Genomic DNA, 24,322 nt, shown 5'->3' with positions numbered 1-24,322 from the left:
TCCGGGTGTCATGTGACCGGTCAGGTGACTCCGGGTCAGGTGACGGCAGTCATGCGGCTGTTGTTGGCTGCGCTCTGTGTTCTCGGGGTCCGGGCGGTGTATGAGCTCAGTGACCGGGGAGGACTGGGTCGGGAGTTCGACGGGATCGGAGCTGTCAGCGGAGGAGGCGTGAGTGTCCCGGAAACGGGGAAGGAAGCGGCCGGGTGGGAGGGCTGTTCTGGGAATGGAGGTCTCTGGCCGTGGGGGCGCTGGTATCCGAGGAGGGGGACATGTGGGCACAGGTGTGCGAGGAGTGGGCACTGGGAAGTTGCACAGGCATGTGAGGAGGGAGCAGTGGGGGCTACGCAGTTATGTGAGGAGGAGGTATATGGGATGGCCCAGGTATGTGAGGAGGAGGTCTATGGGGGGTGCAGGTAGGTGATGGGGTGAGGTGGGGGGACAAGTAGGCACAGATGTGCGAGGAATGGGCACTGGGAAGCTGCACAGGCATGTGAGGGGGGCCTGGGGGGCTAAACAGATATGTGAGGAGGAGGTCTATGGGGGCACAGGTAGGTGATGAGGTGACTGTGAGGGGGGCCTGGGGGGCACAGTTAGGTGAGGAGGGGGTCTATGGGGGCACAGGTAGGTGATGAGGTGACTGTGGGGGGGCACAGTTTTGGTGAGGAGGGGGTTACAGTTGCTGGGGGGATTGTGTTGGGTGTCACTTTGTGCTGTGCCCCCCGTCTGCCCTTCTCGGTCTCCATGCTCTCGTTTTGTCTTCTCAGGCCACCTCCCGTCTGCTGGTGAATTACCCAGAGCCGTTCCGCTCCCAGATCCTGGATTATTTGTTTAAGGTAATGCCATCTAGTGCTTTGTGAGCGGCGGCTTCTTCACCTAATGTACATTCTGTAGCTTTCTAATCTTTAAAGGGAACCTGTCGTGGGGTTAATCTCTAGGTCAAAAAACAAGTTCCGAACCTGTCTTGCGCCCGCACCTGGAGCCCCACTGCCTGGAGGAAATTAACTTTGTTCTACCCGGCAATTTTTGGCGCCCTGGCACTGACTGACAGCTCATCCTTAGGGTCTTGTAAATGCCAATATCCCCCTTCCCAATGAAAACCTATAATAGCCTCTGGAGCCGGCGTCTGACCCCGCTGAGGAATATATGAGTACTATTATTTTCCTGGGGGGAAACAGTGATTGATAAGGGGTTGTCCGAGTAGTTTTCAGCCTCTTTATGTGCTTATTTTTGTACTGGTAGTTTGGCGCAATGTATCAGGCTAGGGTCCTATTGGGACTGTGTAGATTGGACACAATTGATACATAGTATCATCTGTAAGCAGGGCCAGGGCCGGCTGGGGTTTGAAGTTTGGCATGTTATCAGGTGTGTCCATTGTTTTCTAACTGCAATCAGAGATCCTCCATGTTGTGGGGCAGAATGTCATGACGGAGGGGCCTGGATGCAGCATTTATTTCTCATTTCTTCTAGTGTGGGCTTTGGTTTGTTCTTTTTTTAGTATTATTCTATGTTATAATCTGCCCGTGATATACTGATCTTCATGACTGATAGCAGAGGTATTGATGTTATCGTCACCCGCACATTTCACTGTTATCACCGTTTGTTCGGCTGCAGATCAGGAGGAAATAGACTGCAAGGAAATGTGACTTGTAATCTGCATGGATCTCCGGGACGCCCCCCTTATTAACCACGTCTCTGATTGTGATATGAATGAACGTTCTGGGCTGAGATCTGCGAGTCTGGATGAGGAACAGCAGCTGAACTCCCTCCATATACAGCTGTTGCTGGCTACATTGCACAGCTGGTATCATTGTCTAGCAGTCGGACTCGAGTTCTCGCTGCACTGTCAACCAAGGACAGCGAGTTTAAATGGAACGGGTGCCAGAGCTGACACACACTGGCTTCCATTGGGCCCATGTGGCACGATCCTCATACTCCCTCATGGACCACTGAGTTACCATGGCAGACTGTGTCCTGCTGAAGGCCCCCATTGCTGCAGTGTTAGTTTTCCTGTGAAGTTCAGCCGCAGGCAGAAAGAAAAAAAAAAAATAACATATATATATGTTTAATAAAAGAATACTAAATAAGCCTGCGAAGAAATCAAATATTTAACCTATTTAGAATTAGGCAAAATTAGTTCATAATAATAATGACTTCATTAAACCATATACAAAATACAACACACACAATATCATAAAATGGGGCAAGGAAGAGGAGTGGGGAAGTAAAGACAGGAAATGGGGGAGGGGCAACCAATGAATGCATAAGGCTACTTTCACACTAGCGTCGGATTCGGCCCGTCGCAGTACGTCGGACCGAGATTCCGACGCTAGCGTTTGTTGCGCTGCACAACGGGTGCAGCGGATGCATTTCTCCGGCGCATCCGCTGCCCCATTGGGAGGTGCGGGGAGGTGGGGGCGGAGTTCCGGTCGCGCATGCGCGGTCAGAAAAAGCGGTCCGTCGGCAGCAAAAAAGTTACATTTAACGTATTTTGCTCCCGGCGGTCCGCCACAACACGGCGCAACCGTCACACGACGGTTGCGACGTGTGTCAATACGTCACAATGCGTCAGTTATGTTACTCTATGGGGCAAAAACGCATCCTGCAAACAACTTTGCAGGATGCGTTTTTTCCCCTAAACGACGCATTGCGACGTATTGAAGACAACACTAGTGTGAAAGTAGCCTAAGCTGGTTTCATACATACATATAAGACATATCCAGACCTAACATACATAATCCAGACATAAGACTGTGCAATTCATTAGAAACTGTTAGGAATTATCATAAAAATCCTTAATTAATATACTAGTATACTAGTAATCAGACCTCATATAATGAAGAAGATGACAATGTCGGAGCCATAAGGGAAAGTGCTGAGTGCAGTGATTGAGGAGTAATGCACATGGATATGTATAGTCACATAAGGATAATTGTGTAGCAAGTGCTCAATGGAGAAACCCCAAAGAGGGTAATGTGAGTATGCAAACCAAATGACTATACACATGAAAAACCCAATATTGCACAAAATGTATACATACATGTCAGTGTCACATGAAATCTTGAGGAATAGATGTAAATATATAGGAAATAGCATAGAATTTGTGTATATAGTAAATCAGGAATTGCACATACTGACCATGGGAGCACACCACATCCCCCTCCACCTACTCCAGAGCTCCATGGCAGGTCTTCATATTGCCTAAATATGACAGTACAAGTAATCAGAGGGTTCAGGTCCCCAAAGGGGACTAAAAAGTGTTGAAAAAAAAGTTATAGAAATTCAATTTACCCCCTTTCCCTACATTTAAAAATAAAGTAAAAGAAACAATGACTTGGTATCTTTCGTTCATGCAAATCTAATCTATCAAAATATAGGAATAATGAACTCAGAATTTTTTTTTGTCATCTTCCTTGAAAAAAATGCAATAAAAATATGGTATGTAACCCAAATCACTGGAAACGTCAGCTCAGCACGCCAGAAAGCAAGCCGTTAAACGGCTTGTGAGATGGCTCTTACTGCATGTGTTGGGGGTCACACAGGCACGTTTTTTCACTTAAACAGTCCATCCGGTTTATTTTAGGCAGCATAAACTGCAATGGAGGCTATTGAAGCATGGCAAAAGTAAAACAGAAAAAAGTTTTTAAAAATATGGAAAAAAAAATAAAAGTTTAAATCACCCCCTTTCGCCCCATTCAAAATAAAATGATTAAAAAAAAAATCAAACCTACACATATTTGGTATCGCCACGTTCAGAATCGCCCGATCCATCAAGAAAAAAAAAAGCATTAACCTGATCGCTAAACGGCATAGCAAGCAAAAAATTCAAAACGCCAGAATTACGTTATTTTGGTCTCCGCGACATTGCATTAAAATGCAATAACGGGCGATCAAAACAACGTATCTGCACAAAAGTGGTATCATAAAGAATGTCAGCTCGGCAAAAATAAGCCCTCACCCGACCCGAGATCACGAAAAATGGAGACGCTGCGGGTATCAGAAAATGGCACAATTTTTTTTTTTTTTTTAGCAAAGTTTGGAATTTTTTTTCACCACTTAGATAAAAATTAACCTATACATGTTTGGTGTCTATGAACTCGTACTGACCTGGAGAATCATAATGTCAGGTCAGTTTTAGCATTTAATGAACCTAGCAAAAAAGCCAAACAAAAAACAAGTGCACTTTTTTTTGCAATTTCACCACACTTGGAATTTTTTTTCCTGTTTTCTAGTATAAAACATGGCAAAACCAATGGTGTCGTTCAAAAGAAGAACTCGTCCTGCTAAAAATAAGCCCTTACATGGCCATATTGACGGAAAAATAAAAAAGTTATGGCTCTGGAAAGTAGGGTGAGCGAAAAACGAAAAAGGGCTGCGTCTTGAAGTGTCAAGCAGCGGGTAGGGTAATAGATCCTCAGAGGAAAAGGATTTCCCAGAACTTGGAACCCCAATATACAGTGCAGCAGAGCGGGAGCCACTGATCAGAGCTGTGTGTGAAGTGACTAAAGCTGCAGTATAAAGGTACCATCTGACAATATGGGGTGGGAGTCAGACCACCATAGACTCCAATAGACAATGCAGCTGAGCCACAGCTGTGTCCTAGTGGAGCTGAGCTGCAGTGAGAAGCAGGACGGACAGAGCCTGGATCTCTGCGGGAGCAGGATGCTTGACTACAATGCAGTGGCACTGGAGGAGCCGCTCCTCGCGTGTCCTTTTGGAGCAGTAAACTTTACTCTGACTTGTATGTTTTGTACCTGCTGTCCGTATATCACTTGTATACCGTAGTTTTCATACAAAAGGGTGTTTTTCTTTTTTGCAGCCGAACTTTGGAGCCTCTTTGCACATCTTTAAGGTGGAGATTGGAGGAGATGCACAGACGACAGGTAACGTTCCCAGCTCCTCCTGTTTTTGGTTGGGTGGTCCTTTGTCCTGGGTCTCCCTCTTGGTTATAGTGAGGACTGGTCCCATTGATGTGAATTGATTTACTGCCTGGTTTCCGGCTGCCGCTAACATTGTTGATACTTTGTGATCAGCTTACCGTAAAGGAACCTTCTGACAGTCACTGCTTGTTAACAGTGCTGCCCCCACGATTAGGGTACTACATCCTCAATAATGGTTCTGCCAGCAGTGCATTACCAACACAACCTATTGATGACAGCGCTACAGATATGATTATACAGGGGAGGAGTCTTCTTTCCAGAAACCTCCCCTTTAAGTCTGTCACCCATATTATGGCTCCTCCCCTTTGTCTATGTGCTGCAGTTTGCTGATGATAACTTACTCTCTGCGAGTTGAGATAAATATAATAATATATAATCTCCCATTTCTGTAATGTGGTAATCTGACTTCTGCTGACCTGGTGTTAATACACAGAAGCTGCAGTGTAAAACATGGTGGAGCATGTTGATGGAGACGGAGCAGCACAGCACCGTTCGCTGTGTAGTGGCCTTTCTTGGTACTGCTGCTCAGCTCCTGTTAGTGATATTGATTTGAGCTTCAGTATTTCTGCCCTCTGCTGGATTGTCAGGATATTTTCCCCCTTTCGGAACATGGGGTTCCGGATTATAGACATTTTGGTGTAGTGCCCTTACACGGGGGCTTTGAGGGTTAAGTATCTCCAGGAAACGTAGTGAGTACAAGCGATCATGTAATAAACCACATGCAGGAAGTGGGACAGTGCTGTAATGTCGGGGCAGACGTGGCGAACATCCCCGGCTCTGCTGCATCACAGAGCGCCACTACAGTCTCCAGCCGGGAGTGCAGCGTGCAGGTTACGGTCTTCTGCAGTACATTACATTCATCCAGGTCCCGCCCTCCTCTTTACCTGTGTGTAGCGGAAATTCTGCGGCTTCCTGATGCGTGAAGTTCTTTGCTTGCTGTCAGTGAATGGGAATCTTCATGGTTTAGATTGAGGCCGAAAAAGATGTACAGACTAAATATCTATGGCAGGTTTGGTTAGATTGTATCCAGTCCAAACTAAGCAGTCTGGACTCCGTTACCTGCACTGTTACATTGTAACAAACTGTTCTCAGATGGCACAGAACCGTCCCATATGCACTATCCGGACGACCAGAACTACTTCCGGGGATATGAGTGGTGGCTGATGAAGGAAGCCAAGAAGAGGAACCCGGACATTAAACTTGTGGGTGAGTCTTATCCCACACACCCTGCTGTGGCCCTGAAGTGCTTATATTACGGGGGCCCCATAGAAGGCTCCAGCCCTGGTCCCACGCTCATTGCCAGTGTCTGTTCTCAGGGTTGCCCTGGGCGTTTCCTGGTTGGATCGGTAATGGCAAGAACTGGCCATATGACTTCCCGGATGTCACCGCGTATTACGTCGTCTCCTGGATCATTGGCGCAAAGCAGTACCATGACTTGGACATAGACTACGTGGGGGTGAGAGAGGCTGAGCTGTGCAGAGGGTTTGTTACAGTTGTATCCAGGCTGATATATTGTAACCAACAGAGAGAAAAAAGGGGGTGGTTGGAGCTTACCTCGCTTGTAAGATTAGAGACCATGGGGTGCCATATCTGGGCCAGCACCGCAACAGAAGGAGAATCTGTGCCGCCCTCCCTTGCTTTATTTACAAGCCATCACTAATACTATAAGGGCGTCCTGGACGCGTCTGTTTTTTAACCCTGTTTGTCTTTTTTATGGCTTGCAAATAAAATCCTTGTTTTATTGAGCCGCTGGAAGTGCCTCTCGCCCTCTTTTTTTCCTTTTCTATTGCAACCAACATTCAGGGCAGGAGACAGATCTGTGCTGCAGATATATTTTAGTTTCTGAACCGATACATTGATACAAACCCTCAGCTGTGAGAACTGTTAAACACCTGTACGTTGCTGTTACACCGGGACGTTGTTCTTACTCATCCTTCTGTTTAATCTTCAGATATGGAACGAGCGTGCCTTCGATGCCACCTATATAAAGGTAGGTGCCCGGCCTTGGGCGGCGCTGCTTTTGTCTTTTTCACTCCTTTTGCGATGTTGTATCGTCATTAGCAAACCTCTAATATCCGGACTCCCTTAACCTGAAGAGCTGACAATCATCATTTAATGTCATAAGCGACACTTTAAAAGCCACTGGGTACAAAGACGACGCCATGGTGCCAGTGCGACACTTGACTTTGGGGTTGTCCAGAGATGACCCCCGAGGTGCAACCTCATCCTCGGGAAATGCTGCAGATCTCAAGCCCCTGGCTGGATTAGCAGCTGCTCATTTGATACTTGGGGTCATTGGTTCCAGAGCTGATGCCAGGGCTGCCATGTTTGTGTGCTGGCACAGCAGTGGTGCTGTAGGTGGATGGATTAACACTTGAGGGCCAGTGATCTGTAGAGATGAGTGGAAGCCTGCATTGCCTCTGTGGTAATGGCTGACATGTACGCTTTGTCCCTGAGGTTCTTCGGCACACCCTGGACAGGCTGGGGTTAAACCACGTCGGTATCATCGCTGCGGATGGAAACTGGGAGATTGCACATGACATGGTAGTTGATCCTTATCTAAACGATGCTGTGCAGGTAATTGGGTAAGTGAACGTTTACATAGGACTGCCATTCTCATCTTCTGTATTGATCACCCCCCATTGGACCTGCATTGTAGGACTGTGCTGTGGCAGTCCTGCTCCGGGGGCCTATAGGTGGGGGTGGCCGTCTGCCGACAATCCGCAATATGACGTGAATTACATGTCATCTGCCACTATGTAATACAGGGTGGTGGTTGTCGTATCAAGTGACTCAACCTGTGGGGGTATGTGGGGTAATATGGCAGAATAGTGATTGCAGCTCTGCAGGTGACTGAAATATACCAGCAGATGTATCTCCCGATCCGTACAGCACTGACTGATACATTGTTAGCTCTTCAGGTCAGGGATGTGCCGGTTTTAGTTTTTTTTATGTTTCCCAGCAGAGGACTCCTATAGCGTGAATGTTGCAGGGGAGGGGTGTGCTATCTCCTTTCATTCTTCTATGTATGCTCTCTCTGCTCAATCCTGTGCATTTTTAGCTTTCAATAATCTATTATTTATCCTGTCAGTCTGCAGTCAGGGTCACACAGGACAGTTGTCACAATTCTGTAACTGGGCTTCCAGGGGTAATAGCTAGCTATCCCTGCTCTCCGGATTGCCTCTAATGCTGAAGATGCATCTTACTGCTCTCCTAAATGCACAATGAACTATTTCCTCCCCCACCGTGGCAGGTATGGGACCAATGTGAATAGGAAATACACACAATCCAATAACCACGCTCTCACTCCTAGAGATCACACCAACCGTAAGCTACAAATAAGCACTACTCCTTCACCACCAAACTAGGGCGTTGTAAGCTATCACCAGCATGGACCAGAGGCAGCAGTGAGGTTTACATTGAAGTCCCTCCAGAGTGATGGGATAGGCCAGATAGCAAATGGAGAACGCCTGCTGTAAGAAAGGCAAAGGGTAATCCGCACCTGGACAGGATCTCCAGTGGCTCAGCGGATAGAGACGCTGGAAGACAAACCCAACACTGCCGGATGAAATCCTGAGGCGTGACAACAGTAGTGGGATCACAACACATGCACTTTCCCCTCTCCCGTCCTGATCCTCATTGGACTACCTCCAGGGGTATGTTCACACCGGGTGTTTTTGCTGCTTTTTTGCACATGAAAAACGCTGCATACATTACACTTGTCTTCATACTTCATGTATTATTTAGACAGTGATTTGAATGGATGAAAAATGCTGAAAGACTTTGAGACGCTGCAGATCTGATAAACACATTGATGATTTACGAAGGCAAGGAAATGAGACTAAAACATGCACCAAATAAATTGTGTTAGATACGCAGTAAAAACACTGCTTTTATTATTGGATAAAGGCTTGTTCACACACACGGCACATCACAGATCCATATCTTCACATGCACTCCTCATACACAAGCTGCATGTACAATCCCTGTGTAATCCTCACTGCGGTGTCTGCATGTTAAATGCTCCTCCTCGTTGGCTCTCCCCGGCGGCTCCTCCTCCTGGCCTCTCCCCGGCGGCTCCTCCTCCTGGCCTCTCCCCGGCGGCTCCTCCTCCTGGCCTCTCCCCGGCGGCTCCTCCTCCTGGCCTCTCCTCTACTCCTCCTCCTCCTGGCCTCTCCTCTACTCCCAACTCCTGGCCTCTCCTCTACACCTCCTCCTCTAGTCCTCTACTCCTCCTCCTCTCGTCCTCTACTCCTCCTCCTCTCGTCCTCTACTCCTCCTCCTCTCGTCCTCTACTCCTCCTCTACTCCTCCTCCTCTACTCGTCCTCTACTCCTCCTCCTCTCGTCCTCTACTCCTCCTCCTCTCGTCCTCTACTCCTCCTCTACTCCTCCAACTCTACTCCTCCTCCTCTACTCCTCCTCCTCCTCTCGTCCTCTACTCCTCCTCCTCTACTCGTCCTCCTCTCCGGCCTTTTCTCCCCCTCTGGCCTCTCCTCTGCCTGTCAGTTCATCTCTCTGGAGGATAGTTGGTGATTTCCGCTTTTTCTTTTTCCTCTCTTTTTGCCTCGCTCTCTTCTACCAAGTTACTGCGCTACACCCTGGATAAAAGTGGTCTGGAGCGGGTGAGGATCATCGCCAGTGATAACATGTGGCAACCGATCTCCTTCCAAATGCTGCGGGACACCGAACTCCTCAGGGTCATCGATGTGATAGGGTAGGAGACTGCTCCATCCAACTCATGTGCCCGATATGTAGGACGACAGCCAGGACAGTTCCATCCATTATTGGGCTACATTCACACATCCATGAGTGTCACCATCCCAGAGAAACTTACTATTTTTTCTAAGGTGTCATATTAGTTGCATCAGGTTTTTTTTCCCAGTTAAGCAGGAGACTGTGAACTTGACTCATCCATTGACTCTTAACTAGAGTTGAGTGAATTTGTTCGGTTTCCTCTTATTCGGCAAGCTATAGCGCTTACCGAATAAGCTGCAGAAAGAACCCGGCTCCCTGGATCGTGCCGGCCGATCAGCTCCGCAGCTGCATGTGTCGCGGTTGTGTGACAGGCACATCACATGCATGGATAGTTGTTGGGCTCTCCATGCAGGTGTTGTGCCTGTCACACAGCCGCGACACCTGCAGCTGCGGAGCTGATCGGCCGGCACGATCCAGGTAGCCGGGTTCCTTCTGCAGCTTATTTGGTAACCGCTATAGCTTGCCGAATAAGAGGAAACCGATCAAATTCACTCAACTCTACTCTTATCAACATATCGGTTGAGAACTCAGTCTGTCCTAGTTTCATGCCTGAATCACAAATCCCCATAGACATTAATGGCCGATTATGATCTTCAAAACTGCTCAGAATAGGACGAGCTCAGAGTCTCACATTGACCATTTCTTAAAACTGATGTGTATGGATCAGTTTACTGGGAAGGGCGATACAGATCTGTGAATGTAGCTTTATACTTCAGAGCTGCACTCACTATATATATGTATGTCACTGTGTACATACAGAACTGATCCTGAGTTACATCCTGTATTTTACTCCAGAGCTGCGCTCACTATTCTGCTGGTGCAGTCATTGTGTACATACATTATATTACTGATCCTGTACTGATTCTGAGTTACATCCTGTATTATACCTCAGAGCTGTACTCACTATTCTGCTGGTGCAGTCACTGTGTACATACATTACATTACTGATCCTGAGTTACATCCTGTATTATACTCTAGAGCTGCACTCACTATTCTGCTGGTGCAGTCACTGTGTACATACATTACATTACTGATCCTGAGTTACTATACATCCTGTATTATACTCTAGAGCTGCACTCACTATTCAGCTGGTGCAGTTACTGTATACATACATTAGATTACTGATCCTAAGTTACATCCTGTATTATACCCCAGAGCTGCGCTCACTATTCTGCTGGTGCAGTCACTGTGTACATACATTACATTACTGATCCTGAGTTACATCCTGTATTATACCCCAGAGCTGCACTCACTATTCTGCTGGTGCAGTCACTGTGTACATACATTACATTACTGATCCTGAGTTACATCCTGTATTATACCCCAGAGCTGCACTCACTATTCTGCTGGTGCAGTCACTGTGTACATACATTACATTACTGACCCTGAGTTACATCCTGTATTATACTCCAGAGCTGCACTCACTATTCTGCTGGTGCAGTCACTGTGTACATACATTACATTACTGATCCTGAGTCACATCCTGTATTATACCCCAGAGCTGCACTCACTATTCTGCTGGTGCAGTCACTGTGTACATCGCAGCATGCTCAGTGATGTGACTGATGATCTCTAGGTCACATCACTTTCACTCTCTGCTTTCTTTTCCAGTGCTCACTATCCCGGCACTCACACTGTCGATGACGCAGTATCCACAGGGAAGAAGCTCTGGTCTTCGGAGGATTACAGCACATTTAATGATGAGGTCGGAGGTGGCTGTTGGGCGCGAATCCTCAACCAGAATTATGTGAATGGGAACATGACCTCGTGAGTGTACAGCCGGGACAGTCACCTTATGGAATGACCTGGGTGATAATTGCCTCCTGTATCAGAGCGCCCTGTCTGTCTCTCCGGAGGTCTCCTGCGCAGTAACACATTTGTCCCTTATGTGTGCTCCTCTTTCAGGACCATTTCTTGGAACCTCGTGGCCAGTTATTATGATCAGCTGCCGTTTGGGCTGGAAGGGCTGATGACTGCTAAGGAGCCGTGGAGCGGGAACTACGTGGTGTCCTCTCCCATCTGGATTACGGGTATCGATTTAAAAAAAAAAAAAAAAAAAAAAAAAGAAATAGATTGAATTTGTTTGTAAATGTGCACACAGCTGAGTGTAATCATAATCATTGGCACACGATGCCAGTATCAGCCTGGAGTCTCCATTCATGTGCCTCGTCTTTTCTAGCTCACACCACCCAGTTCACGCAGCCGGGGTGGTATTACCTGCGGACAGTCGGTCACTTGGAGAAGGGTGGGAGCTACGTGGCCCTGACTGACCGGAAAGGGAACATCACAATCGTTATCGAGACTATGGTAATAAGCAGGAGACGTCCAGTGGCGGAAGCACATACAGCGCTGGGGGAGCAGGATGCGATTACATTTTGTTGTAATGTCAGAGTTGAGTGGTGTGTTCTGATCCAAATCAGGAGCCTCCTCTCTTTTGCTTATATGAGGCGCTGCTGCATCTCTCTCCTCTCCCCACTCTACTGCTTATATGAGGATCTGCGGTTGCATCTCCCTTCTCTCCCCTCTCTGCTGCTTATATGAGGAGCTGCAGTTGCATCACCCTCCTCTCCCCGCTCTACTGCTTATATGAGGATCTGTGGTTGCATCTCCCTCCTCTCCCCGCTCTACTGCTTATATGAGGAGCTGCGGTTGCATCTCCCTCCTCTCCCCGCTCTACTGCTTATATGAGGAGCTGCGGTTGCATCTCCCTCCTCTCCCTGCTCTACTGCTTATATGAGGAGCTGCGGTTGCATCTCCCTCCTCTCCCCGCTCTACTGCTTATATGAGGATCTGCGGTTGCATCTCCCTCCTCTCCCCGCTCTACTGCTTATATGAGGATCTGCGGTTGCATCTCCCTCCTCTCCCCGCTCTACTGCTTATATGAGGATCTGCGGTTGCATCTCCCTCCTCTCCCCGCTCTACTGCTTATATGAGGATCTGCGGTTGCATCTCCCTCCTCTCTCCGCTCTACTGCTTATATGAGGATCTGCAGTTGTATCTTCCTCCTCTCCCCGCTCTACTGCTTATGAGGAGCTGCGATTGCATCTCCCTCCTCTCCCCGCTCTACTGCTTATATGAGGAGCTGCGATGTCAATAGAGGCCTGGATGTCTTCCTGGAGCAGAACAATATTGTAACATACAATTATTAGGTTCTGTAGATGGACGTAGATCTGGGGATTTATTATGATGGAATATAGGCTGAACTGGATGGACAAATGTCTTTTTTCGGCCTTACTAACTATGTTACTATGATTGCATCTCCCTCCTCTCCCCACTCTACTGCTTATGAGGAGCTGCGGTTGCATCTATGTCCTCATCCCGTTCTGCTTATAAAGGACGAAATCAAACCTTATACAGGAGTCTATAATAAGCAAATCGTATAACTTTATTAATTACATAGAGATAAAAAATTAAATGGGGTGGGAGAAATAACCAGATAAAAAGCGGATGTGAGAGCCAGGAACAATTACATAATTTAAATTAAATACATTTACATTGAATTATGATGGTAAAGATACAGATGCAATTTGAATGATAACGCAAAAAATATTAGTGTAGGGTATATAAAGTGCATGGAGGTAAATAATTAGTTTAAATACCTAAATAGAGAATTGCTGACGGGGTGTTTTAATGTCCGAAATGTATAATACATCTGATTGTATATCATGACACAGGTAAATGGGATGGTAAAGTGCATGTGCATATAGTGGGTATCCTAAATAAGGTGCATGTGCATATGGGCTACTTTGTCTGTAGGATCATCCAGTGGTATATATAAGCTCCATATAAAATGCCAACAAGTTGGGGATAAGCGTATAAAACGCTACATTACCTGTATGTACGCATAGACACTGGCTGTCCCTGGATGCCTCCACCCCGACGTGCGTTTTGGTGTCTGCCTTCGTCAGAACTTGTTGGCATTTGATATGTGGCTTATATACACCACTTGGTGATCCTATAGCCAAAATAGCCCATATGCACATGCACCTTATCTAGGATTCCCACTATATGTACATGCACGTTACCATCCTACTTACCTGTGTCATAATATACAGTCAGATATATTATACATTTCGGACACTAAAACATCCTGTCGGCAATTCTCTATTCTCATTCAAGCGAATTGGCTACCTCCATGCATTTAACACAATTTATATAAATATACCCTTCACTTTATTTAATATTTTTTGCCTTATCATTCAAATTGCATCTAAATCTTTACCATCATAATTCAATGCAAATGTATTTAATTAAAACTACATAATTGTTCCTGAATATCAGGTCCACTTTTTATCTGGTTATTTCTCCCACCCCATGGTGATCTTGATTTTTTTTTTTCTCACCCTTGGGTATCCCCATTGTCAGCCACTTTTTATTTACCACGTGTGTTTACTTTTGAGATTCTCTGCCATTCTGCTGCTTGTAATTTCACTGCACCACTTGTATGAGAAGCTGCAGCTGCCTCTCCCTCCTTTCCTCCTCTGATAGAGGAGCTGCCCACTCCTCCAGAGGATTTGGAAGTCTCCCCCATATAAGTTTTTGGCTGGGTTATGAGAACGAGTCTAATCCTGTCCTCCATTATATCTTCAGACTCATGACAACTCTGTCTGTATCCGGCCTCCTCTGCCTAAATTTGACGTCTCTGCGCAGAATGCCACCTTCCAGCTGGACGGCTCCTTCGTGAGTATCCGGGCATCGGAGATGCAGTATAATGTCCTTTATAATGGCGGACCATTAGAACATTTTTCTCTGCTCCATAGAACGGTCTGACATCACTGCAGGTCTGGTATACCAAGCTGTGCGCCAACTCCAGCAAACCCGCCTTGTTCACCAAGAAATCCACCATAGCGGTAAAGCATGAAGCGGGGGAATGGGTCCTGAACACAGGACTGTTAGTAATGGTTGACATCTTCATTTTTAGGTTACAGGAGGCTCATTTACTCTGGAGCTTGATGTGGATGAGGTGTACACGTTGACAACTCTGACATCAGGTCACAAAGGCTCTTATCCCAACCCCCCAGCGTCTCAGTCTTTCCCTAGAAAATACAAAGATGACTTCAATGTCCGTGAGTTTCTCTCAATTCCTGACTCCTATGTCTTAGGGGAGTTCTCGTAGATTAAGATTTGATGATATTTAGTCTCTAGGTGGCGCTAAGGGGCAGCTCACTGTAATGTTTCCGCCATTGTTGTATACAATAAGTATATAGGATGATTGTATTATAGGGGTATTCTGGCATTTATCAGCTATCGCCTTAGATCAGTATGGACCCCACAATCCGGGCAGGATATCTGTAACGTCTCTTTCCTTTGTGTGTCCCCCGTGTCCAGGTAATCCTCCGTTCAGTGAAGCCCCTTGTTTCGCTGATCAGTCCGGCGTCTTTGAATACTTCACAAACACTTCGGACCCCGGGGATCATGTCTTCACCTTCCGTCAGGTCCTGACTCAGCGGCCGATCACTTGGGCATCTGACCCCAATCAGGCCATCAGCGTGATCGGAGACTACTCCTGGTGAGAGATATGTCCGATTATCACAGTCTGATATGTTTCATCTGCACTGATACACTGTAGCAAAGTCTCCAGCGAGGAAGGCATGTGCTGCTGATGATATGAGCTCACAGGCTTGTCTAGACCAGATACAATTGTGCAGCACCACATCTATGAGCTGGACTGAGATCAGGGTGGATTTTTGGGTTCTGGAAATATATAGAAATGTTTATTCACTGGAAGCAAGCAGTGATCTTGAAAGTCTTATTTTCCATGAGATTGTTTCTCTGCACAGGTCTAATATTACCATCACCTGTGACATCTACATCGAGACCCCGGGCACAGGAAGCGTGTTCATTGCCGCCAGGGTGGACCAGGGAGGGTCGCCAGCATACTTGGCCAAAGGAATTTATTTCTGGGTGTTTGCGGACGGCACTTATAAAGTCACAGGCGATTTGCGTAAGTTCTCAACACTCAGATAATACAAGACTTATTACATAATGGATTGACGTTCCAATACCTGTAATTGTCATTATCAGAAGGGAAGATTATCCTGCGGAAGGGGATGTCAGGGGTCCGGGCCAGAGACTGGCACACACTGACCCTCCATGTAAAGGTAAGAGACCTAAGTGCCCATACAGGCAGTGACATCACCACTCTCCAGATGTCAGTTATATTATACAACAGTGACATCACCGCTCTCCAGATATCTGTTATATTATACAACAGTTACATCACCGCTCTCCATATATCGTATGTTATACAACCGTGACATCACCGCTCTCCAGATATCAGTTATTATACAGTGGTGACATCACCGCTCTCCAGATATCGTATATTATACAGCAGTGACATCACCGCTCTCCAGATATCAGTTATATTATACAGCGGTGACATCACCGCTCTCCAGATATCAGGTATATTATACAGCGGTGACATCACCGCTCTCCAGATATCAGGTATATTATACAGCAGTGACATCACCGCTCTCCAGATATCAGTTATATTATACAGCAGTGACATCACCGCTCTCCAGATATCAGGTATATTATACAGAAGTGACATCACCGCTCTCCAGATATCAGGTATATTATACAGCAGTGACATCACCGCTCTCCAGATATCAGGTATATTACAGGTCCTTCTCAAAAAATTAGCATATAGTGTTAAATTTCATTATTTACCATAATGTAATGATTACAATTAAACTTTCATATGTTATAGATTCATTATCCACCAACTGAAATTTGTCAGGTCTTTTATTGTTTAAATACTGATGATTTTGGCATACAACTCCTGATAACCCAAAAAACCTGTCTCAATAAATTAGCATATTTCACCCATCCAATCAAATAAAAGTGTTTTTTAATAACACACAAAAAAACCATCAAATAATAATGTTCAGTTATGCACTCAATACTTGGTCGGGAATCCTTTGGCAGAAATGACTGCTTCAATGCGGCGTGGCATGGAGGCAATCAGCCTGTGACACTGCTGAGATGTTATGGAGGCCCAGGATGCTTCAATAGCGGCCTTAAGCTCATCCAGAGTGTTGGGTCTTCCGTCTCTCAACTTTCTCTTCACAATATCCCACAGATTCTCTATGGGGTTCAGGTCAGGAGAGTTGGCAGGCCAATTGAGCACAGTAATACCATGGTCAGTAAACCATTTACCAGTGGTTTTGGCACTGTGAGCAGGTGCCAGGTCGTGCTGAAAAATGAAATCTTCATCTCCATAAAGCATTTCAGCCGATGGAAGCATGAAGTGCTCCAAAATCTCCTGATAGCTAGCTGCATTGACCCTGCCCTTGATGAAACACAGTGGACCAACACCAGCAGCTGACATGGCACCCCACACCATCACTGACTGTGGGTACTTGACACTGGACTTCAGGCATTTTGGCATTTCCTTCTCCCCAGTCTTCCTCCAGACTCTGGCACCTTGATTTCCGAATGACATGCAAAATTTGCTTTCATCAGAAAAAAGTACTTGGGACCACTTAGCAACAGTCCAGTGCTGCTTCTCTGTAGCCCAGGTCAGGCGCCTCTGCCGCTGTTTATGGTTCAAAAGTGGCTTTACCTGGGGAATGCGGCACCTGTAGCCCATTTCCTGCACACGCCTGTGCACGGTGGCTCTGGATGTTTCCACACCAGACTCAGTCCACTGCTTCCTCAGGTTCCCCAAGGTCTGGAATCGGTCCTTCTCCACAATCTTCCTCAGGGTCCGGTCTCCTCTTCTCGTTGTACAGTGTTTTCTGCCACATTGTTTCCTTCCAACAGACTTACCATTGAGGTGCCTTGATACAGCACTCTGGGAACAGCCTATTTGTTGAGAAATTTCTTTCTGGGTCTTACCCTCTTGCTTGAGGGTGTCAATGATGGCCTTCTTGACATCTGTCAGGTCGCTAGTCTTACCCATGATGGGGGTTTTGAGTAATGAACCAGGCAGGGAGTTTATAAAAGCCTCAGGTATCTTTTGCATGTGTTTAGAGTTAGTTGATTCAGAAGATTAGGGTATTAGGTCGTTTAGAGAACCTTTTCTTGATATGCTAATTTGAGACAGGTTTTTTGGGTTATCAGGAGTTGTATGCCAAAATCATCAGTATTTAAACAATAAAAGACCTGACAAATTTCAGTTGGTGGATAATGAATCTATAATATATGAAAGTTTAATTGTAATCATTACATTATGGTAAATAATGAAATTTAACACTATATGCTAATTTTTTGAGAAGGACCTGTATACAGCAGTGACATCACCGCTCTCCAGATATCAGGTATATTATACATTAGTGACATCACCGCTCTCCGGATATCAGGTATATTATACAGCAGTGACATCACCGCTCTCCAGATATCAGGTATATTATACAGCAGTGACATCACCGCTCTCCAGATATCAGGTATATTATACAGCAGTGACATCACCGCTCTCCAGATATCAGGTATATTATACAGCAGTGACATCACCGCTCTCCAGATATCAGGTATATTATACAGCAGTGACATCACCCCTCTCCAGATATCAGGTATATTATACAGCAGTGACATCACCGCTCTCCAGATATCAGTTATATTATACAGCAGTGACATCACCGCTCTCCAGATATCAGGTATATTATACAGCAGTGACATCACCGCTCTCCAGATATCAGGTATATTATACAGCAGTGACATCACCGCTCTCCAGATATCAGGTATATTATACAGCATTGACATCACCGCTCTCCAGATATCAGGTATATTATACAGCAGTGACATCACCGCTCTCCAGATATCAGGTATATTATACAGCAGTGACATCACCGCTCTCCAGATATCAGGTATATTATACAGCAGTGACATCACCGCTCTCCAGATACCAGATATATTATACAACAGTGACATCACCGCTCTCCAGATATCAGGTATATTATACAACAGTGACATCACCGCTCTCCAGATATCAGGTATATTATACAGCAGTGACATCACCGCTCTCCAGATATCAGGTATATTATACAGCAGTGACATCACCGCTCTCCAGATATCAGGTATATTATACAGCAGTGACATCACCCCTCTCCAGATATCAGGTATATTATACAGCAGTGACATCACCGCTCTCCAGATATCAGGTATATTATACAGCAGTGACATCACCCCTCTCCAGATATCAGGTATATTATACAACAGTGACATCACCGCTCTCCAGATATCAGGTATATTATACAGCAGTGACATCACCCCTCTCCAGATATCAGGTATATTATACAGCAGTGACATCACCCCTCTCCAGATATCAGGTATATTATACAGCAGTGACATCACCGCTCTCCAGATATCAGGTATATTATACAGCAGTGACATCACCGCTCTCCAGATATCAGGTATATTATACAGCAGTGACATCACCCCTCTCCAGATATCAGGTATATTATACAGCAGTGACATCACCGCTCTCCAGATATCAGATATGTTATACAGCAGTGACATCACCGCTCTCCAGATATCAGATATGTTATACAGCAGTGACATCACCGCTCTCCAGATATCAGGTATATTATACAGCAGTGACATCACCGCTCTCCAGATATCAGTTACAGTCATGGCCAAAAGTATTGACACCCCTGCAATTCTGTCAGATAATACTCATTTTCTTCCTGAAAATGATTGCAAACACAAATTCTTTGGTATTATCTTCATTTAATTTGTCTTAACTGAAAATACACAAAAAGAATTGTCCTAAAGCCAAATTGGATATAATTCCACAGCAATCATAAAAAAGGGGGTGGGCAAAAGTATTGGCACTGTTCGAAAAATCATGTGATGCTTCTCTAATTTGTGTAATTAACAGCACCTGTAACTTACCTGTGGCACCTAACAGGTGTTGGCAATAACTAAATCACACTTGCAGCCAGTTCACATGGATTAAAGGGACACTGTCACCTGAATTTGGAGGGAACAGTCTTCAGCCATGGAGGCGGGGTTTTGGGGTTTTTGATTCACCCTTTCCTTACCCGCTGGCTGCAATATTGGATTGAAGTTCATTCTCTGTCCTCCATAGTACATGCCTGCACAAGGTGCAATCTTGCCTTGTGCAGGCATGTACTACGGAGGACAGAGAATGAACTTCAATCCAATATTGCAGCCAGCATGCAGCCAGCGGGTAAGGAAAGGGTGAATCAAAAACCCCAAAACCCCGCCTCCATGGCTGAAGATTGTTCCCTCCAAATTCAGGTGACAGTGTCCCTTTAAAGTTGACTCAACCTCTGCCCTGTGTCCTTGTGTGTACCACATTGAGCATGGAGAAAAGAAAGAAGACCAAAGAACTGTCTGAGGACTTGAGAAACCAAATTGTGAGGAAGCATGAGCAATCTCAAGGCTACAAGTTCATCTCCAAAGACCTGAATGTTCCTGTGTCTACCGTGTGCAGTGTCATCAAGAAGTTTAAAGCCCATGGCACTGTGGCTAACCTCCCTAGATGTGGACGAAAAAGAAAAATTGACAAGAGATTTCAACGCAAGATTGTGCGGATGTTGGATAAAGAACCTCGACTAACATCCAAACAAGTTCAAGCTGCCCTGCAGTCCGAGGGTACAACAGTGTCAACCCGTACTATCCATCGGCGTCTGAATGAAATGGGACTGTATGGTAGGAGACCCAGGAAGACCCCACTTCTTACCCCTAGACATAAAAAAGCCAGGCTGGAGTTTGCCAAAACTTACCTGAAAAAGCTTAAAACATTTTGGAAGAATGTTCTCTGGTCAGATGAGACAAAAGTAGAGTTTTTTGGGCAAAGGCACCAACATAGAATTTGCAGGAGAAAAAAAGAGGCATTCAAAGAAAAGAACACAGTCCCTACAGTCAAACATGGCGGAGGTTCCCTGATGTTTTGGGGTTGCTTTGCTGCCTCTGGCACTGGACTGCTTGACCGTGTGCATGGCATTATGAAGTCTGAAGACTACCAACAAATTTTGCAGCATAATGTAGGGCCCAGTGTGAGAAAGCTGGGTCTCCCTCAGAGGTCATGGGTCTTCCAGCAGGACAATGACCCAAAACACACTTCAAAAAGCACTAGAAAATGGTTTGAGAGAAAGCAGTGAAGACTTCTAAGGTGGCCAGCAATGAGTCCAGACCTGAATCCCATAGAACACCTATGGAGAGATCTAAAAATGGCAGTTTGGAGAAGGCACCCTTCAAATATCAGGGACCTGGAGCAGTTTGCCAAAGAAGAATGGTCTAAAATTCCAGCAGAGCATTGTAAGAAACTCATTGATGGTTACCGGAAGCGGTTGGTCGCAGTTATTTTGGCTAAAGGTTGTGCAACCAAGTATTAGGCTGAGGGTGCCAATACTTTTGTCTGGCCCATTTTTGGAGTTTTGTGTGAAATGATCAATGTTTTGCTTCATTCTCTTTTGTGATTTTTCATTTAAGACAAATTAAATGAATATAAAAATACCAAAGAATTTGTGTTTGCAATCATTGTCAAGAAGAAACTGAGTATTACCTGACAGAATTGCAGGGGTGTCAATACTTTTGGCCATGACTGTATATTATACAGCAGTGACATCACCGCTCTCCGGATATCAGGTATATTATACATTAGTGACGTCACCCCTCTCCAGATATCAGTTATATTATACAGCAGTGACATCACCGCACTCCAAATATCAGGTATATTATACAGCAGTGACATCACCGCTCTCCAGATATCAGGTATATTATACAACAGTGACATCACCGCTCTCCGGATATCAGGTATATTATACATTAGTGACATCACCGCTCTCCGGATATCAGGTATATTATACAGCAGTGACATCACCGCTCTCCAGATATCAGGTATATTATACAACAGTGACATCACCGCTCTCCGGATATCAGGTATATTATACATTAGTGACATCAGCGCTCTCCGGATATCAGGTATATTATACAGCAGTGACATCACCGCTCTCCGGATATCAGGTATATTATACAACAATGACATCACAAGCTCTCCAGATATCAGGTATATTATACATTAGTGACATCAGCGCTCTCCGGATATGTTATATAGGAAGTGAGATCACTGTTCACTAGACACCGGTTACTTTGGAGGTGACATCCCCGCTCTCCCGATATTGGTTATACATGGGGTGACAGCAGCACTCTCCTGATATTGGTTATACGGGGGGTGACATCACCGCTGTCCTTATGCTTTTACAGGTTGTAATTAACTCGATTCCTGTAGAGTGTAATAATTGCGCTACTTTCTATTTCTCTTCATGATTTAGGGATTTTCTGCCTCCGGTCTGCTGAACGGTAACCCCTTGTGGACTGATGTAATCACGTTGGGACCAGTCCATGGCTGGGCTGCCATAGGGACGGGCGCTCTGGAGTTTGCTCAGTTTGACAACTTTATGGTTGAAGCTGAAGCAGCCGACACATAAGGAAAACCTAATAACGGAATCTGTATTTTATACTGATGTGAACTAGCCAGTCTCCCGATTGGCAAGGGAATGTTATAATGTCCAGGTCTTTTATAAAGCACTGATTACTGCACTACTATGGGTGGGGGGCTCGGTACGAAACACTTACCGTATAAGTAATAATGAGCAGCTCTAAGACTCCACACGTATGCCCATCACTTACTACAGGGACGATTAATGCCCCCCATAACATCCTCTAATTATAAGTACTACTACAGTAGGGGGTACGCAACAGTGACTGTTCACACAAACTAATGCAAAGAAAATTGCAATTAAAATGTTTTCCACTTCTGTATAAATGCAGCTTAACTCTTATATCCTGACGCCGAGGGTTTGGAGCAGTTGTGTCCGCTCTAGACGTTAAACTGCAGACATTTTCCCCACTCTAATATTTTATTTGCACTAATAAAAGTGGAGTCATAGCCGTTTAGATCATACATTGTAACAAAACCTCAGCTTTGTGAGCACCATGAACTAATGGAACTACTGAATGTATAGGAGGAAGTACATTTATTCTGTCATCGGGAAGACATTTTAAAAATGGAAAAGAATTGAAACCAAAGTATATGAAACCATGGGGAATCTGTTTTCTATGTGGTGATTGTTCTTCATTCCCATCAGATGGGAAGAGCCTTGTACATATAATACCAGAGATGTGTCCTGGAAGGTTACACATGTTTATTTTTACACAGCTTATTAATTTAGGAAAATTTTATATCAAAATATGGAGCTAATCTAAAATTGAGAGGACGAAGCATCAGATGATGAGTTCACCACAAAATCTCTATTTAAACTCCAGAATGTATCACAATGTGACGCTGGGACTGGAATAATTTATCACAAGTCAAAGCTGTTAATTTGGCTACAATGGCAGAATAGAGTCACCATAGGGAAGATATTGAAGGATTGAAGTTCTTACATGACCACACTCCGGTTATATTGCAGCCAAACAGCTTTATCCCCTACAGATTGACAAGGGACAGATCAGAGATCACAATATTCACTTTTATAATCAAATGTTCAATCATTCTGTGTGACTTTACATTAAAAATAATACTTAACTGTTAATGTGTGTATATTTATTTCTTTTATGCTCCACTTACATGACGGTACTGCATATAAAATTGTAAAATTTGATCTTCATGTATTAAACTACCCCACCTATGTACAAGAATATAACTACTATAATACTGTCCCTATATACAAGAATATAACTATTATAATACTGCTCCTATGTACAAGAATATAACTACTATAATACTGCCCCTATGAACAAGAATATTACTGCTATAATACTGCCCCTATGTACAAGAATATACAGTGGGTATGGAAAGTATTCAGACCCTTTTAAACTTTTCACTCTTTCATTGCAGCCATTTGGTAAATTCAAAAATTTTCCTTTTTTCTCATTAATGTACACTCTGCACCCCATCTTGACTGAAAAAAAAACAGAAATGTAGAATTTTTTGAAAATGTAATAAAATAGAAAACTGATATATAACATGGTCATAAGTATTCAGACCCTTTGCTCAGACACTCATATTTAAGTCACATGCTGTCCATTTCCTTGTGATCCTGCTTGAGATGGCTGTACTCCTTCATTGGAGTCCAGCTGTGTTTATTTAAACTGATAGGACTTGATTTGGAAAGGCACACACCTGTCTATATAACAGACCTCACAGCTCACAGTGCATGTCAGACCAAATGAGAATCATGAGGTCAAAGGAACTGGCCAAGGAGCTCAGAGATAGAATTGTGGCAAGGCACAGATCTGGCCAAGTTTACAACAGAATTTCTGCAGTACTCAAGGTTCCTAAGAGCACAGTAGCCTCCATATTCCTTAAATGGAAGAAGTTTGGGACCACCAGAAGTCTTCTTAGACCTGGCCGTCTAGCCAAACTGAGCAATCGTGGAAAAAGAGCCTTGGTGAGAGAGGTGAAGAAGAACCCCAAGATCACTGGGGATGAGCTCCAGAGATGCAGTAGGAAGATGGGAGAAAGTTCCACAAAGTCAACTATCACTGCAGGCCTCCACCAGCCAGGCCTTTATGGCAGAGTGGCCCGATGGAAGCCTCTCCTCAGTGCAAGACATATGAAAGCCCGCATAGAGTTTGCTTAAAGACACGAGAAGGACTCCCAGACTATGAGAAATAAGATTCTCTTGTCTGATGAGACAAAGATAGACCTTTTTGG

The 24,322-nt window shown here is 44.9% G+C and overlaps 1 protein-coding gene across 2 annotated transcripts; it reads left to right on the top strand.

The window, feature by feature from the left end:
* Positions 1-23,198, top strand: GALC (galactosylceramidase). Of its 2 annotated transcripts, none has more exons than XM_069736391.1 (17): positions 1-168; positions 765-833; positions 4,817-4,880; positions 6,030-6,143; positions 6,254-6,393; positions 6,889-6,927; positions 9,522-9,652; positions 11,305-11,460; positions 11,599-11,723; positions 11,873-12,000; positions 14,284-14,373; positions 14,454-14,543; positions 14,615-14,759; positions 15,022-15,202; positions 15,474-15,637; positions 15,718-15,794; positions 21,936-23,198. In XM_069736391.1, the coding sequence occupies exons 1-17, from the start codon at positions 52-54 to the stop codon at positions 22,089-22,091; spliced, it is 1,986 nt and encodes a 661-aa protein (XP_069592492.1). In that variant the 5' UTR covers positions 1-51; the 3' UTR covers positions 22,092-23,198. The 2 variants fall into 2 exon arrangements, with proteins under 2 accessions (XP_069592492.1, XP_069592500.1); XM_069736399.1 differs by lacking the exon at positions 9,522-9,652 and adding an exon at positions 7,395-7,522 and having other exon boundaries at positions 17-168.
* Positions 23,199-24,322: the final 1,124 nt, after the last annotated feature.

Source organism: Ranitomeya imitator, chromosome 1 (genome assembly GCF_032444005.1).
Source record: "Ranitomeya imitator isolate aRanImi1 chromosome 1, aRanImi1.pri, whole genome shotgun sequence".
NCBI lineage: Eukaryota > Metazoa > Chordata > Amphibia > Anura > Dendrobatidae > Ranitomeya > Ranitomeya imitator.
This window is presented reverse-complemented; position numbering and strand designations above follow the sequence as displayed.